Genomic DNA, 17,983 nt, shown 5'->3' with positions numbered 1-17,983 from the left:
CGGCAGTTTTAAAATGAATAATTTCACAAGGATTTCTGAAATTGACTTAAATCGTCATGAAGTCCTTGATATCTAGCTGTGAAAAATGTCATGGTTACCTGAAAATGCCAGTTTTGAGTGTTATTATTATTTATTAAACAAGACCTTCATTGAATCATTAAATAGTCATTGAGTTTGATGCACATGCATGTGTGAAAAACCATGAAAACAAAACTTGGCGCCAGCGGTACTAAATTAAGTCATGAAGTTGACATTATTTATGTTAGAATAAAAGCATGTTACCCTGTTTCTTACATCTGGAAGAGCAATCATTGGCAATAGAGATGAGGGCTTATATACATATATTTCATGTAATTATTTTGTAGACCACGAAATATTCTGTTTATTCTCATTCAAATAGTTGAGAGACTATGTGGACCAGATTTAATTACAGTGAGCTATGAGAAAATTAATTAGATCTCTACAATAATAGCATGTCAATGTGTTTTTTCCCCAGCCTTCTTTATCCTGGGAGGTGTGTGTGTGTCGTTTGGCGGTGCCTCGTACATTGGCAGCCTTTTTGCCTTGCGGAGGATGATGATGCTGTCTGTGCCAGCGATGCTGCTCCAAAGCGCCGTGGTGGGCAGCGCCGCCCTCTTCTGGCTCTGTGCGGTATCACTCTACATCGGCCGCCTGGAGGTGGAGATCATCCACGAGGAGGAGGAGAGAGAGGACGAGGACGAGTGCCGGGAGTGCCGCGAGAGGCGCGAGCACCGGGGTTACCGTGGCTCCCACGACAGCAGACATCCAGACAGTGAGGACACTGAGAGCAAGGGGACGAGCAAGTAGACATCTTAGGGAGTGTGTGTGTGTGTGTGTGTGTGTGTTGCTTTGATTCAGGGTTTCCCCCTCATTTGTGTGTGAGCGTGTGTGAAAGCAGCCTACATGTTCATATGTAGGCAGTATGAGTCTACGGATACCAACCTATGATCCATTGTTATATTAATGTAAAGATTATTGTCCAGGTGAAGAAAGACTTTTGGACCTTTTGGAAAACTGGTCAGAAAATGCTGAAATTTTCTTTTTGTAAGATTTAATATAATCAGATATATTCAAAGCTGCTTCACCTCTATCATCAATCTATCTGTAAATTGTTTTGATTTTTGAAAAAAATATTCTGTACGTCCTCACATTCACAGGCACACTGCAAAGTCTCACTGAGAGCAAAGTTTACTTTTCCCTGCACAGTATGCAATTATTTTTAGTCCGTTTTCTCTGGCCTCTCTCAGCCAAGTGTTGTTGGAGGCTGTTTGTCTTATCATCATCCTCTTCATCATAATGAACTGTGATTGAATACTTGAAGTTTTCATTAAAGTCTTGAAATAAAACAAGCTGGTTGTGACATGCTGTGAGATCTACAAAGAATCAACTTACTATTTGCATGTTTCAGATCTTTTTTTTAAACCGCAAATCAACAAGGCTTTGATTATATTTTTTACAGAGGCTGAAATTTCTCTGTAGGGTTTTGTTTTGTAAGGGCAATAGCACTTTTGTCAGTCTTTGTTTGTCACTGTAGTACCTTGACTTTTGGAGTATTTTTCACAGCTTTTTCTGTGGTTATATTTTTTGTGTGGTATTGTTGGACACTACCCTAAATGTAACTACCATTTTACCTTTTGAGTGAATTTCACACCATCTGGTGATCACTTTATTTTGCTGTCTTAATGGATGTAAAGAATAGGTGATAGCTTTGAGTTTGTGTGTGGAAATGGGATTCACTGTCATTTACTTTTGTGTGTGAGTGCACCACTTTCAGTGCACCTTTATTGCACATAACGGTAATAAAGCGAAGAGAAATCTGTGCTGAAACAGAGTCCAGACTTCATTGTGTTGTTGCTTTGCTTTCATTTTTAAATCGACAAGTGGTCCCAATCCTGAGGGGTCACGATTCTCCAGCAGGACAAAAAAGGGAAGTAGTTCTGCCCCCCAGAACAATTTTCATATTTTTCTGACTTGGAAGTGGATAAATCTCCCTCATATGGTACGGAAAGCATTCAAGTTGTATTCTGGTTAGAAGGGGCATATTACTAAATCCATTTATGTTTGATTAAATCAACACAAGCAAACTGGCACATACTGTAAAGCTTGGGGCCATGTAGTGTTTTTAGTTGGTTTCTTGATATTTGACGGTGGTCCATGGTGAGTCTAGAAATAGTGGAACAAGCCTATGAAATACTCACAATATGTATATTTTCAAATGAGGAATGTCAACTCCCCTAAATTTAAACTGATAAATAAAATGAACAGAGAAAGTAGCCAAGAGAGGACATAACCTCATTACACTCACTATTAGCTGGGGCACATCAAAAGCAGAGACAAAATGTGCAAACGTCTCTTTCCCAGACCTTTAATACAAAGAAATAAATCTTTGATTGCAGCCAGTATCACTACAAATAAAGACGTCCACCTGCAACCCAGTGCCTCATAAGAAGTTGTCATGTTTTATTGAATTATGCCAAAAAAGGCCCACTTTAATGTGTGAGTGCTGTCGGAGTCAGTAGTGATGTTCTGTACAGTAGGAGGCAAAAGATGTACAAACTGTCTACACACACATGCTGTACATGCATAATTTTTATAATGAGCTGCAAGCATGTATGAATATATAAGCTGAACTGAGCAGCATGCGGGTGTGTGTTTGTGTGTGTGTGTGTGTGTGTGTGTGTGTGGGAGTGTTGGTGATGGGGGGCTTTGTCTGTGATCACTATCACTGACTGGGTTAGGGCGAAGGTCTGTGATATCTCCCGGCCATCGACACACAGTGTTGCTGTAGAGACTCACCTCAGAGTCATCCTCTCTTCTTCTCCTTACTCCCCTCTTCTCCCCCTCTCCTCTCCTCTCTTCTCCTCTCCTTCGCTGATTCCCAGGGCGTTTCAGTGCAGTTGTGTTTCACATGCAGGGTGTGTCTGGATGGCTGCTGCAGTGTGACCAGCACCCCACCCCACCCCTCCTCTATTCTCTCCCTCAGATCCTCCTCTACCCTTTCGCCCTCGAGTCTTCTCTATTTGGACTCACGTTTGCTTCTTTCTCCTCTCCTCTTCTCTCCTCTCCTCTCCTCTCTCCTCTCCTCCGCGGCTGCATCTGACTGCACAGGTCTGTTTGGCATGCAGGAGGCTCCTGAGGCCTGGCGCGTCTAAAGGGCAGGGCGCCCAGAGGCAGGAGACGCGCCCTCACTGACAAACACCATCTACCCCAGACCCCGAGCAGTTACAGAAACCACAACACCAGCCACAGCTCCAAGTCCTGGACTAGCCTCATACATCTCAAAACCTTGGCTGCACACCTACACTCTCATCCCGGAGAGTAGGAGCCCTAACCTCTGCTTATTTTGAGAGCAGATTGCTCATCTGCTCTCAGGTGTTAAATGCCATGCGTATGGATCAAAGGATCTGCCTTTAGAACTGCATTAACCGTGGACTGGCCTTCTCCTGGCTGAGAGGAGAAAGAAGAGATTGTTGGGAAACAATGACAAAGATGAAAATAGTAGAGGTTGTAGAGGAGGGATGGAGGAAAGCGAGAGTTGTGGAGGTGTAATAAGCCCATGTCAGGTGGAAGCAGTCTGGGTGTCTCTCTCCACTCTATTATTCCAACCCATATTTCTACTCTTTCAAAGGCATTTACATGTGCTAAGGTATTTCCCCTGGGAGCGCAACTCCAATTCAGGGGGTAAGATAAGCCATCAAAGTCAGTGACAAAGAGGGCATATGGGTGACTCAATGACAGCCTGAGTAGAAGACAGTCAGGAGAGCTGCCATGACTTGTGCACACAAACACACACAGCACACTGACACAAATGCACAAGTGCACTATGATCTCAACCGTACCTTTACTTTACTATGTAGAGACTGTACTACACAAGGAAAAAGGAGATATAAAGAAGAGACCAGAGGTTATTGTGCAGCTCCATTCACAGCACACACACACACACACACACATCCACTTATACAGTACATACGGTTTTGCACGTACAATGGCATTTTCTCCCCAACAACTGCTCTTGTTTAGTATGCGCTTCCTTTGGTCTTGAGGAGGAATGATCCTCACTCTAATGAACTAGGGCCTGCCACTTGAATGTAAAACAGGATTTAACCCGTCTTCAATGTCAGAGCCCCTCCCTGGGGCTGCTTCAGACAACACACACACACACACACACACTCGTAAATTCATGGAGATGCACACACACAGACACGCAAGCAAACCACCAATGTACACACACACACACACACACACACACACACACAGACACACACAGACACACGCACACATACACGGTGGTGCATGCCTACATATAGTCTCTCATAAGTGAGACACTTCATGTACTCTTTGTGCTGTTGTGTTCATTTCAATGAATTTATGGCATTTTTTGTTGATTCCAACACACTAGTGCGATGTCCTGCTTCGCTCCAGGGTCGCTCTCACCTGCTCCACAATTTACTTTTTATTAGGGATCAATATTACTCTGTTCCATTGTGTGTTTTATGGTGCTTCGTCCACTTAAGAGATATGCAAGATCACCCACCTGCTTTGTAGGTGACACATAAGTACTTAACTAATAACTACACAACTCTTTGTATCTTTTACATTTATCCTACTACTGATTTGCCACCTTAGTTTTTTTTTGTTCTCAGCTGCACACATGTAGTGAAAGGCTGAATGCGAGCGTCTATTATGTGCCTGAAATGTTGATGTTGCATGTTAGTATCTGATATTAAGACTGACAAATCTACTGTATGCAAATGCAGCGTAGAACAAACTGGTTTACTCTAAAATATGTGTCCTGTTTGAATCACATATGGACTCTTAATTAACTATGTAAGATATAAGCTGAATATATCTTCATTGTTGAATTTATGAGCTGCACAGAAGCAAGAAAGAAACAACAAAGCCTTGAGTTGTGCTCCTCTACTGGAATATTTTATTGTTATTGTCATCTGTATCACTGTTTCTTTTTACATTTGTTCATTTTATTCGATGAGTGGGTGGAGTATTCACAAAGATGGGAGGATAACGTTAGATTCACAGTGATGGGCAAGGGGTTAGCTATTTAATTCAACCAACAGAAAAACAAAACAAAAACATACACACTTGTTCAAGCAAGTGCACACGCACGCAATCATACACACATTATAGCACTAAACACCCGAGAATATGTGTGCTCACACATGTTTGCATGTGACAGCTACAGTATGGGTGTGTCGTGCACATCAGATATGAACAATTAGAAATGCTTTTTTCCCCCCTTTTTTTTCCTGTCAGACATCAGAACATCAGAGATTTCCAGCCCTCAGATCAGACAGTCGAGCATAATCTCAATTTGGAAGCAAAACAAAAACGACTTACTTACTGTCTGTCAGTATGGCATCAATTTGAAGGCTTGGTTTTCAACAGTTTATATAAATGTAAGTGTATTTTGATCACATGGCTGATCAATTTGAAGGTCTTTATTCCAAAGTGCTAGATAACTATCTGATGTTTTTAGTAATTAATAATGTGTTTGACTGCCTTCATACCAACAAAAAAGGGTCACATTTTCAAATATTAAATATCACATTTTGGAATGAAGATTCTCAGTAGCTTGAGCATCTTTTAAACAAACACCATTTTTGTGACAGTTCAAGTAAGGAAATTAAATATTCTGAGCACTAATTTCTTTTTTTTCACATAAAAAGTCTTTTATCGATGAGAAATTGAAACAGAAATTTAAAGTGTTTCATATTTCCACGTTTTGTTTCTGAAACTTTGTCTCAAGTTGACTGAACTGCTCTGAAACCAATATCAGAACAATTCTGGTTATTTTTATTGACGTCTAATGGTCGTCTTTTAATGACCATGTGGTCTCTTTATCTATCCGCCTTTTTCAATGACCATTTATTCCCTTTACTACACTACGGTCAGGATATCAGGATATTAGTGACCACTCTTGCATTGTTTTCTGTTTTAACAGGATCACACAGTGTTAAGTGATGAAGTGCATTAAGTTCACACCAGAACAAATTTCAGTAAGTGCTCAGAAAAACACAGAGGTTTAAATTGTAATAAACACTTCTGTCCAGCGCAATTTCCTCTCCTAAAAACATTTTTAGAAATATCTTTTTTTTAGAGAATAATAAAAGAAAAGGTATTTGGATGATATTGTATATTTAAGAAAAAACATGTTATTTTGTCTGTCTAGACACATTTTTCACATCATCCTTTCATGTTTTCTCTGGTGAAATGATCAAAACTTAATAAAGACCTTAAAAAATTAAAAAACAAGAATATGGCTTTCATACACAAACACAACCGCAGCATAATACAGAATATACTATCATTAATACTCAGTTAAACAAATAACCTTCCTGTATTCAAGCAACAGAAATAGTGTCCTGTCTGCATTGCATTTTCTTCCCTTATACATAATGGAATGTCTGGGACTACATTGTTCATATTTTTGTCCCAACAGTGTGCTTTAAGTATGGCTGACTGATGAATACTTGGATCTTTTTTTATTATTATTATTTTGAATCTCAATACAAAAACACCAGAGGGCTGTCTCCATCTATTTTAAGAGAAACACTATAATCAAAGTCTCACCTGGATCTCAGTGTAGAGATGATTTGTATAATTCTGCAATAATAAAAATTTATATTCCAAAGTCACTTTCATTCCTACAGACACGTGTCCATCTCTTTCTACTGGCTTTAGGGTTAATTGGGTTAATTGGGGTGACAGTGAGGACGATGTGAGCTGAGGGTCTTCATGGTTTTGTCTCTATATACAATATGGCTTCTCTGAGTGGAAGAGACACAGAAATCAAATCACACAGTCATCTAAAGAAAGACACGGAGTTCATTATTGTTGTAGAGACGGAGAGTCTTGAGGGACAGTCAAAAGTTTCCACGTCCCGTTTTCTCTGAGAGTCACTGTCACTTGTCCACGATAGGCAGACACAATAATTCCCTATGGCACCAACTTGTCATATATTTTAGATTGCAGTTATTCAGCTCATTGTCCAATTAGTAGCATCCTTAGAGGCTTAATGTCCTGCCACTTCTGTCTTTCCTGCCCTTTTCAATGTCTTTCTTTCTGGCCTGTCACTCTGCTCTGTCCTTCATTTTTTATCTTCTCCTCCTCCCTCAGTCTCAGTCCTCCTCGGAGCCTGCAGCCCCCCTCAGTCCATTCATACAGAAGGGCAGGCTGGAGGAGAAAGGGCTGTCAGATGGGGAGAAACCACTGAAGGGTGGCAAGCCGGCCAACCGCTGTAGGTGGGGGAAGAAGGCTGGCGGGGGTCCCTTGTGGTGGTCCGAGCGTAGCTGCAGGCCATCACTGTGTCCCGCGCCGTGGTGGTGGGAGGGGGGCAGCTCAGGTGGAGCGTAGCGGATAGTGCTGGGAGCGTAGAGGCTTTGAGGGCCCTGCGGGCCGAGGGCAAGGGGGTGGAAGAGGACCCTCCCCGCTGCGCTGCCTGCAGCCAGTCTCTGGAGCAGCTCAAAGTCAGGCCCGCTACCTACACCACCACTGCTCCGACTGACCGCCCCCGACACAACCCTCTCATCACGGGGCAGCGGGGAGGACACGGACATGGCAGGGGACAGAGCCGGGGACGGGGGAGTGAACAGCCCTTTTGGGGGGGCCTCGCTACTGGAAGAAGAGTCGGGGATCGGGGTGGTGGGGCTGTCGCCGTTGAAGCTGCTGGAGGGTGTGTGTGCGTGTGACGATTGGGACTGGGTGGTGTGTGTGTGCGAGGTGGAGGTTTGCGTGTGTGTCCCCCATCGCCCCCCAGTGGTCAGGGCTTCGTGTTCAGTCTTGATGCCGGGGCTGCCAGGCAGGGGAGACGGAGTCACTGCGTTCTTCAGCTGCTGGATCACAGCCCGGCCGTTGTGCACCCTGACCCCCCTCTCCCCTCTAGTCGGGGTGTCTCCTCCCCTACTCTGTTTACCTCCTCCCCCGCCGTCCTCCTGTTTCAATCTGTCACTATCTCCCCCATGGTTCCACTCTGTCTCTTCCTCCTCCTCCCCCTCGCTTTCACTCGCCAGGTCAGAGGAGGCTGACACGCTCTCCTCTGCATGACGGAGCTCCTCCAGCCTGCGACGGGTTTCGGGAGGAGCGCCCTCGGGGTCAGACCTCAGCAGGCGCTTCCTCCTGTCCTCTGATTGGATGGCGGTGGTGGTGAATTTCTCTCTGCCTTTAGTATCAGGGTCACTCTTCCCCACTGAGCTCTTCACTGGCTGCGAGCCTGAGGGGGAAGATTTTTATGATAAGAAGAGGTACAGGCAGGTGTTTCTGTGTGTCAGTGGGCATCATGGGAAGGTAATAATGTGTGTGTACAGTCCTACCTCGGGCCTGTGGGGAGCTATCAGTGGGGGACGAGCTAACTCGAAGTCGCTCTGCTCGTATGTTCTCTGGTAGCTGCAGTAGATCCAGGGGAGTGTCGGGCAACTCTGTTCGACTGGATGGATGGATAGATGAACGGATGTGAAAGCGGAGAAGGAGAAAGGGGGGAGAAAAAGTGGACGTATGCACAAATGATCATCTACCACTAAAACCACTTACAGCTTAAAAAAAAACACTATTGCTGTGCTGATTTGAGTGATACTTAGAGATGGAAACAACATATAATCAGCCTAATAACAACCTCCAATAGCCAAACTGCCTCACACCCTTCTAACCTCCACCTAACACATACCCAATGCTCCAAACAACAGCCCTCATCACACACACACACAGGCACTGACACGGCAACAGACAACAGATAGGCAGACCCTGCCCTTCAAGACACACACACACACGCACATGAAAACACACACACTATGCCCCACTCACCAGCCCACCTATACACAGTTAAGCTCAGACAAGGAGGAGGCTGTTGGAGAAGTTAATGAGCTCTTGTAATTACAGCACTAATTAACTAAAACACCATTCAGCCCCAAAATTCTGACATCCATTTGTTGTAATTATATAGCTTCAGTACAATTAGCATTGAAATTCAGCCTACTCCTCTTGTTTTTGTCTGACTGCTCTGTTGCTGCGCACGTAGTTTTGTTATGTACTGCGTGTGTGGTTGTGTATGTGTGTATTTGTACAATGAGTATATTTGCATCAGTGTCTGGGGGAATACGTGTGCGTGTGTGAATACAAGAGGGAAATAAGGGAAAAGCATATTTTGCTGCGGCTACTGCAGTTGTTGTGCCTGTGTAGTAAATAAATAAAGCCTTAAACAAAAGTAATACTACATTTTAATGTAATTTAAACTTAAACAGAGACCAAAGTGCTTATGGGATTATGTCTTCCAATTCAAGTAAGGACATTAAATAGCGAGTAAGTAATGCTGTATTGCTGTTAAGTGACAGCTGGAAAAATGACTGAAGACTGCAAAAGCAACAACTTTTACTCATAATTTGTTAAATAATTTTAAACTGTGTGCTGAAAATAAACAAATTCAATTTGGCCAACAAATTAAAGTATCTCAATCATCTGGATTAAATAAAAGGGGATTCACTAACTGTATCTGTCCTTGAGGCAAAAGAAATCTAAAATTAATCTGAAATCCATTAAACATAAAACTACGTAAAACAACTAACATTTCTGTCACTTTATATTTTTAAATAAAACTTTAGTCATCTTCAATATTTATAAGAAAATGTAAAATAACTATTAACATTAACTGGTAATGCGCTTTTCTTTGATGTCACTGTCAAGTATCCTCATCGGTTTGGAGGGAATGAAACTCTTCCAATAATCCCTCTGAATTTCATCATTTCTTCATCTATCCCTTCAAAGGATCTCTGCACACAGTATGGTGCCTGCATGTATAAACTGGGTTCATATCAGCAGTCCTGGAGCTGTAGTTGTACTGACCTCAGGACGTAGTTGACCCAGATGACGTTGCGTTCGTGGGGGGCTTTGTGGTTGATGGAGACAGTGGCAGTGGACTGGATCCACAGGTAGCCTCCTCTCCTCTGGAGCCAACGGTAGTAGCCGGTCACCACCTGGCCTTTCCTCAGCACTGGGAGCAGACGGGAGGAGGGTGGAAAGAAACGATGTATGACAGGATACGGGAGAGAGGAGGAGAGGAGGACAGAAATATTGGTTTGGCAGTTCATGGTGATGGCAGCAGAGGGCGCCTATCACAACGGGACAGAATGGGATTTTAACAGGCTCTCCTTGATTTATCAAGCCCCCGAGTTCAGACACAGTGTACAATAATGTAGGTGAGGATGAATTTAATGTACCACATATTCATGTGGATATGACTCACAGTCCTCATGGCTCTGCCGGAGGTTTTCCAGGTCTTCTACGTAGATGAAGTGGTAACAGGTATGTCCCACCACCTCTGCTGGGGTCAGATCCATATACTCTGAGATCCTGTAAAGAAATGCAACAAGAAAAGGCAAAAAACACATTTGTCGACTAAGCAGAAGCAGATGTGTCTTCTAAAACCACCACCTGGCAGGGTACTCTGCCAAATACTCATGAAAAAACATGAAAGTGGGAGTGCTCCAAAAAAAAAAAAAAAAAACAATAAAAGAGACTGAACACATACTGAAAAATATGGAGAGACACTAATTTGTATGTATTCACTGTCTATACAGCTGAACTTCAAACATTCACACGGACAAAACCATTACCTGTTCTCACAGTATGTGACCTGTAGGTCCATGTTCACTCGGAAGACAAACATTTGGCTCTCCATGCGGACTTCATTAAGCGTGGAGGGCGGGAGTGTGTGTGCCAGTACGACCAAACCCATCGGTCGACGCACTGAGCGCGTGGAGCCCGGCACGAGCGAAGGGCGGCTGCGGATTCGTCCTGTCACGTGGATTACCTGACAAAGAGGAGACAACAGTGTGTGTTCATTTCACACAAGGATGAAATAACAATCAGGTGGACTTCGAATTGACTGATGCATTGCAAGATGGTTACACAATCCAGGATGAAAGAAATTACAATATCAACAAGAGGAACTCAGAAATATAACATTTATCAATGTGCGTTTAACAAACACAATACAAAGTCAGGTTTTAAGCTACAGAATGCAGCAGCAGTAGTATTACGGCAGTGAGTGCAGTAAACTGTGTGTTGTGTGCAGCGGCCCAGTGTGAAATAAGGTCACAGCCATAAAACACACTGAAAACGACCAACCTGACAGAGCTATGAAACCCTGGCTGTGCAAAACATAACGATCAGGGTCTGCTTGTTACCTTAGCATCAGCCGAGAACAAGCAGTATGCATAATACAACACTTGTTTTTAAATCATGATATATTATTCCTTCAGACATTCATACCTTGTATCCAGAAGACTTGACATGCAGGCCTCTTTTTGTGAGCGTGGATTTCATGCGAATGAAGAAACCGCGGTCCGGAGGGTCGTCAGCAGAAGAATGAGGACTAGACGGAGCTGTAGAGGATGACAGAGGAGGAGGTTAAAAGAATATTCATCCTACAGGATTTGTCATAAAGTCAGTAATCTTTACTTTGTTTTTGTTGTGCTGATGATGCAAACTAAATTCAGTAAATGTAATGAAAATAATCCCTTTTTTCTCTTGTATTACTTTCTATACACTGACAGTACAATCAGTACCAGGTTCAGGGGTACCAGCCAGCGAGGAGGTGGATGCGGAGCTGGAAGCACTCTCGGGGGCCGTGTGGCAGCCGGCCTCGGCCCTCAGGTGCGGCCTGATTCCAAGCCGCTCAGCCATCTCGACGTGGTCCGCTGGGTGGATGTAGTCGAACACACTGCTGCCGGTCAGCTCCACCTGAAGAGAGACACATACACTGATCAAAAACAGTAGCTCAGAGCACATATACCTGCACGTGAGCGAGAACACACACGTGCGCCCACACACACACACAGGAAAAAATCAATATACGTTATGACAGGAAAATGAAAGTGCTGCTCTGGGTTACAACTCAACAAGGAGTGTGGAGGTTGTAAGACATTCCCGCACACATGCACAAACACACACACACGCGCATTCATTTAAGCCCTGTCTCAGAGGACCAAATGACTACAGTATTACACAAATAAAACTAGGGGAGATAAAAATCAATTGTATTTGCTGATTAAAAACAGGTGAACTCCAAGTATCTCAAAAGGTCACATTACTATTCTTCTTATTCCCTGCGTCCCTCCCTGCTCCTTCATTCAGTTACAGTCTATCCCAGCAGGCATAAAGAGCAACGCAACACCTCATACAGCTCTATATGATCCCATCATCATAATGCATCATAGTCGCATCTCTAATCATTTAAAGGTAATAGTGGCACTGCTCTTGCATGGCATCCATAAAAGCAGCACAATCGGAGCAGATGTGATTCCATCTGAAGCTGTATAAATGAGTATGTGTGTGAGCATGCATGCAGCTTCTATTACATCTGTGAATGTGTGTGTGTGTGTGTGCATGTGTGTGCCAATACCATTCCATCTGATAAAGCCGTGGCTGCAGCAGCCTCACACCCTTGTCTGTAGGACACAGCCATTTATTACCGGATTAGAGCCATTTACTGCAGGCTTTATGGGAGCTTCAGCCCGGCCCTCAAGGACATCACAGCCGGGGAGAGGAAAAAGTGGGGACGGGGAAGGCGGGAGCGGAGGAATGAGAGCGGCGGACGATGAGTGAACAGAAAGGGGTAAAGATGGAGGAAACCCCACCGAGTGAGGGGGGATCAGAGAAGGGATAGAGGTTCTCAGTCCCAGACAGGATTTAATCTCTTGGGGGATGCCCTGTTTTTTTGGAATTGTGCCTCTTGTAATAAACATATGATTAAATAGATAGAATTGATAGGCACCATATGGAATAATTTTTCAACATAAAAGTCTGCCTTTAGAGAGGTTTACAACATTCCCAGCCACAAATGTACCATGGGAGTTGCAGTCACAATGTGTGCTTCTTATCCATTAAACCACAAGAAACCCTGAAAGTGTTAAAGGCCTCATCAATTCATTAATTGACAAGAAATGTACAGACTGTATTCCCTGTGTTCATTGTTCAGTTATCTCTTGTTATATGATAGAACATATGTTAAAAAAATATTTTTTTGAGTACTTTTTATATAAAAATCTGTCTTTTCTCTTCCTGTTAAACTTCACAATATTTTAGATGATTCATCTTGAACTCCTGAGTGTTAAAGAAATGTATCAAGTCAAGCATGATTTGGAGTGAATGCAGCTAACACGGCCATTATAAAAAAACGCATTTAACAGTTAGTTTATGGGTCATAATAGCCACAACGTCAAAGAGCTAGCTAGGCTGAGGTCTAATGTGCTCATTTCTCCCTCATCCTCATTCTCCTGACCCAGCAACAGGTGCAGTTAGAACAAGTTATAACAGCAACACTGACACATCATCACCTTTTCAGTTGTCCAACAGTTATGGAGCAACATTGTCATTCATTTGGAAGCTGCTTTTGGCCACCTGATGAATGTTAGTCAAACCTTCACTCTCTTTTATCTCTGTTTTTGGTCTCCACCAGCTCCTCAGGGAAATATCACGGTTGTTAGCAGTTAAATGCTCCACTATGTTCACCAGCTGTTGTTTGGGCCTCAGTAGGTAAGGTACACCAGATTTTTAGTTGAAAACAGCTTCCTTTTGCGTCTGAAAGCCACGATATGAGAGCGCTGAGAGTGAACCAAAACAGTAAAGAGGGCCAGGCAGCTGATCAATGAAATCAAAAGCCGAAGGGCAGCTGCAGATTCAGCTGATAATTCTCTGTAAGTTCATCACTTGAGCGGCCTCTTTTCACATTTACATTATGACTACAGAAATATTTATTGTAGACACATTTATTATATACGCAGTCATTACACTGATAGATAGATAACATCGTCAATCAATGCTCATGGTTGTTCTCCAACAAAAAAGAGCATCTGATTATTCTTCTCAGTTCTATAAACCATCCTTTAAATATAATGACCCATAAAGGCTTCAAAAATACCCTTTTTATTAAAGGGGTTACATGAAAAGCATCACAACACCCTCAGGCTACAGAGTAACTGTTCTAAGTGTTTCTGTCTGATCGCTCCTCTCTTTACGGTGCACATATAACATCATCAGTGTAATTATTAGGTGCTGATGCATTCCTTTTGATTCTGACATCAAAATGGACTCATTCATTGAGCTTTTAAAAATTAAGAGGCTGAATATTTGACAAGTAAATGGACTGGCTTTGGTTTGTGAAACTCTGGGTGACCCTTGCTTTAGGCATCTCATATTAGTGATTATGTCGAGATAGAGCTGTCTGTGTATCTATCTATGATCAATGTATCTATCTATGATCAATGTATCTACCTATGATCAAGGTGTTTGTGTTTTATGAATAGCGATTCTTGTGAAAAGGGAATTCTTGTTGTTTAACAGGGAATAAATTTACCTCTGCTTAGAACACTGGACCGGCCATCTAAAAAAGACACAATCCCCTGGCCCTGTGGTATTGGAAAACAAGGTAGAGAGACAAACAGGTCCTTACGGGCTTTACCGGGCTTAAGACCTATCCGAATAATATCACTCCATCACAGGCAGGAGGGAGGGATTGAAAAAAGATCAGACAGAAAGGAGAAGATGAGAAAGAGACGGAGCGATTGAGAGGATGAGTCAGGCTCAGACATAAAAACAGGTATAGAATGTGGCGCAAAGGGAGACGTGAGGAGAGACCGAGATCATTCAAATTTCCGAGTGTGTGTGTGTGTGTTTGTGTGTATGCAAGCACGCGGTGCGCCTCTGTTTCTCTGCGTATGTGACTAGACTGTCTGTTTTTGTGTCTCCACGCGTCATTGTGTGTCATTGTTTGTGTGAGTAGTTGTCTGTCAGTGCATCTGCGTGAACCTGTGTGTGTGTGTGTGTGTGCAGACATGCACGTGCATGTATGTATGGCAGTGTGATGGGGATTGGAGGGAGTGGGGGGGCAGCAAGCAGGGGAAGGAGAGACATGATATAAATAATAGCAGGGGGCTTTAATATGTATGAGGCATCCGGGCAGTGGTCCACAACACACTCTCAGCCCTCAGCCCTCACTGACTGATGGGAGAGGAGAGAGGGAGGGAGGAGGAGAGGGGGGAGGGGGAGCGGGGGCTGCATACTAACCATTCCCAGATCAATTCTCCCCTCCCTTAATCTACCATCCTTCCTCCCTTCTCTTTACCCCATTTATCCCTTTTCTTTCTCCTCCCAACCAACACTCTTGCTTCTCCATCCTCTCCATCTCTCTTTCCTCCAATTCTTCATCTTCTCCAGCCTTCGACTCCTCTTCCTCCACTCCATCCTTCCTTCTCTTGCCTCCGCTGCTTCCTCCCATGACCACCCTCCCCCTCGTCTGCTATGTGGCATTCCCAGGTTTATCCCCGTGTTTCCGGCCTGGAGACCCGGTGAGAAGAAAAATGATACCTAGAGGCGCCAGGGGAGTGGGCGGCAGGCTGTGCCCTTGGTCAAGGTGCTTGACCTGGGCTAAGCCGGCTAAGCAACCCCCCTGTCAGGGGAGAAGCCCAGGGTGTGAGCCAGGGCAGAGGGGTCAGACAGGGGGGACAGGAGACGGCAGGGCAGGGGCGGTCCACAGGGGCAACATGCCCTCTAAAACAAACCACCAGTTACACTTTTTCACTCAGAACATCGTTTGTTTGTCTGTCCTTCCTCTCTCCCCTGTGTCCGCCTCCACTCGCCAACAAAGTGTATAGAAGTGTTTTTGTCCTCTCCCTCCCACCTTTCCTTTCTCTCATTTTTTTGTTTTTTTCATCACGTGTCCATAAACACACTATACACTCCCTCTCATATATCCGCCTAACTCATCTCCTCAACTCCTAACTCTATCTGCCCTTTCATGTTGTGTCTCCTTCTCATCATAAACCCCCTCCATCCCCTCTCGCTCTCATCTTTTCAGGAAGGTAAACGTGGCGTTGTATGTTCAAGGTTTTGAGCGTAATCTTCGATCATAAATAATTTCATTAGAATGCTGATGGCTTAGGCCCTGTTTGAGTAGATGTGATGGGTTAGGCCATCTGCTCAGCTGATAAGAACAGCTCTGTTTTATTAGCATCTCCACCAAAGCCTCGGCTGTCTTGTTTACCTAGGCAATCCCAAGGCGAATTTCATTCCTACTGCACATTTAAACTCTATTTACACACTCAGACTCTCTTTCTCCTCTTTACCACTGTCTCTCCTTCTTTCCCCTATTCCTCTCCTTTGTTTCTCTCTCTCTTCTAATTGTCTGTCTGATCCCATATGCAATTCCTTTTCTCCGTGCATCCTCTTTTTTGTTCTCTCTTCTGGCTTCCACCTAACTGTTTTGGCTGGTTATCTTTAATTTTTTTTCCCCTTTATATGTTTTAATCTGTATGTGTGAGCGTGCATGTGTCAATTTTTTATGCATTTTTCTTTGCAAAGCGAGGACCAAGAAACTCCATGGCAGGTGCCGACAAACAACTCGCCCTGATCTTACATTTGAACTGGAAAGATTTGTTTAAAGTCTGTCATACATGTCACAAACCTTACCTATAATTATTCCTTCTCTCCATACTGGCAGTGAACTAATGCGGGGCGTATGTACATAGTTGGTGCAGATTTTTGATAGTGAATACAACATTAAAGGGTAACTCCTGCAGTGATGTAAAAGTGTACTCTAGGGTGTGTCAGTACACCGTGAGATCACTGTTGTGGTGTGGTTGCAACAGAGATGCAACATCTCTGATTACACCCAGTAATAGTCTTGGCAAATGAAGGAAAATGGTGAAATTATTATAATGACGCTGGGTGTGGTCAGAGGTTAAACAGCTGTGACCCAGTCAATCAATCAAAGAGGGCAGTAAAACATTGCTTTTCTGTCCGATGCTAAGTTTCTTTTCAAGAAAGTAAACGAAAGACTTTTGACGAAAGACTTTCTCACTGTGATTTCTGCTTTGTATAATTCATTCAATCATTAATTCAGCCTTTATTTAAACCTCGAGGAATCATTGAGGGCGTGCCCTTATCTTCAATGATGTCGAGAGTAAAATTAAAACAGAATGAATATGCACAAAAAATAATGAACGAGAAAACAATCAGTTAAAAACAGCTAAATTGACGAGCAGAGTAGTTTGTAACAAATGAGTTTGTATTATAGTGAGTGAAACAACGCAGAAGCAGTGATTGCTTTGCTCTATATCATAGAATGCAAACAAGGTTACAGTGAGAGATATAATCAAAGAACAATATGGCCTGTGCAATACGTCCATCTGGTGCTGTAGGGGTGCCATCAGTGGATCAAATTCAATGCTGAACTATAAATCAAAACCTATGCTGTGAATATTGATGGCAGGACTCCAGATGACATTTTGTGTCAAATGTAAATTTGGTTTAAGAGGTAGGGGACAAAATCTACAGTCCTTAATCTGTGCAAAAATGCACTCTGAAGTTCAGGAGGCTTCAGCAGTCTGAGTTAGACAAATCAAGTGGATATTGACTTGTAGTCCAGTAGTCCTTGTAGTCACATAATGTCTGTGTCGTGTCCTGGAAACAAACCTAAGAGTGGCTACCAGGAAATACCCCTCTGCCATGGGTTGGCTCGGAAGCACTGCCCATATCTAATATGTATTTATACATAAACTTTGGCAGATACCCGCTTGATACCAGCCTCACTTGACGATGCAATTTTACAGAGGACACAAGGACCGTGGGTTTTGTCCCTCATCTCTTACAGTGTGGTTGTGTTAGGAGATGGCTGCTTCCCAAGCAGTACAGACCGGGGAAACTACTACACTGACCAATGACTCTTTCAATGTAAATATAGCATGTGAGTATTGTGCTGAGACAGAGCAGAAAAAATCCAGACTTATCCTAATGTCGTTGAGGGTAGGCCCTCAATCACAGCAAATTTCCACATTCAAAAAAACACTTTGTTACCTCTGTTATTGTAGCACAAACTTCTCTCTTTTTTCTGTCTCCCTCATGCTGAACCGATTCTTCTTACTTCGAAACATCTCTCTGTTATCACACCTCTCCTCAT

General features: G+C 43.3%; 2 protein-coding genes across 3 annotated transcripts in view; one reads left to right on the top strand and one right to left on the bottom strand.

The window, feature by feature from the left end:
* tmem160 (transmembrane protein 160) overlaps window positions 1–17,983 on the top strand; it is a 133,087-nt gene that overhangs the window by 2,231 nt on the left and 112,873 nt on the right. The window contains exon 4 of one of the 2 annotated variants that reach the window (XR_011584168.1): window positions 497–1,794. Coding sequence is in view for 1 of the 2 variants with exons in the window: in XM_070829632.1 (XP_070685733.1) it covers window positions 497–828 (332 nt within the window). In the remaining variant the exon portion in view is untranslated. Of the gene's footprint in view, window positions 1–496; window positions 1,827–17,983 lie in introns of those variants that run through there. The other variant, XM_070829632.1, reaches the window with a different exon arrangement.
* The window catches only part of npas1 (neuronal PAS domain protein 1), a 64,348-nt gene continuing 51,330 nt past the window's right edge, over window positions 4,966–17,983 (bottom strand). Inside the window, exons 8-14 of the mRNA XM_070828979.1 lie at window positions 11,595–11,769; window positions 11,299–11,411; window positions 10,641–10,837; window positions 10,271–10,377; window positions 9,871–10,018; window positions 8,349–8,461; window positions 4,966–8,248 (exon numbers count right to left, since the gene is read on the bottom strand). Of these exons, the coding sequence (XP_070685080.1) occupies window positions 7,158–8,248; window positions 8,349–8,461; window positions 9,871–10,018; window positions 10,271–10,377; window positions 10,641–10,837; window positions 11,299–11,411; window positions 11,595–11,769 (1,944 nt within the window). The 3' untranslated portion in view covers window positions 4,966–7,157. The remainder of the gene's footprint in view (window positions 8,249–8,348; window positions 8,462–9,870; window positions 10,019–10,270; window positions 10,378–10,640; window positions 10,838–11,298; window positions 11,412–11,594; window positions 11,770–17,983) is intronic.

The sequence above is a fragment of the Pempheris klunzingeri genome, chromosome 4, assembly GCF_042242105.1.
Source record: "Pempheris klunzingeri isolate RE-2024b chromosome 4, fPemKlu1.hap1, whole genome shotgun sequence".
Classification (NCBI taxonomy): Eukaryota; Metazoa; Chordata; class Actinopteri; order Acropomatiformes; family Pempheridae; genus Pempheris; species Pempheris klunzingeri.
This window is presented reverse-complemented; position numbering and strand designations above follow the sequence as displayed.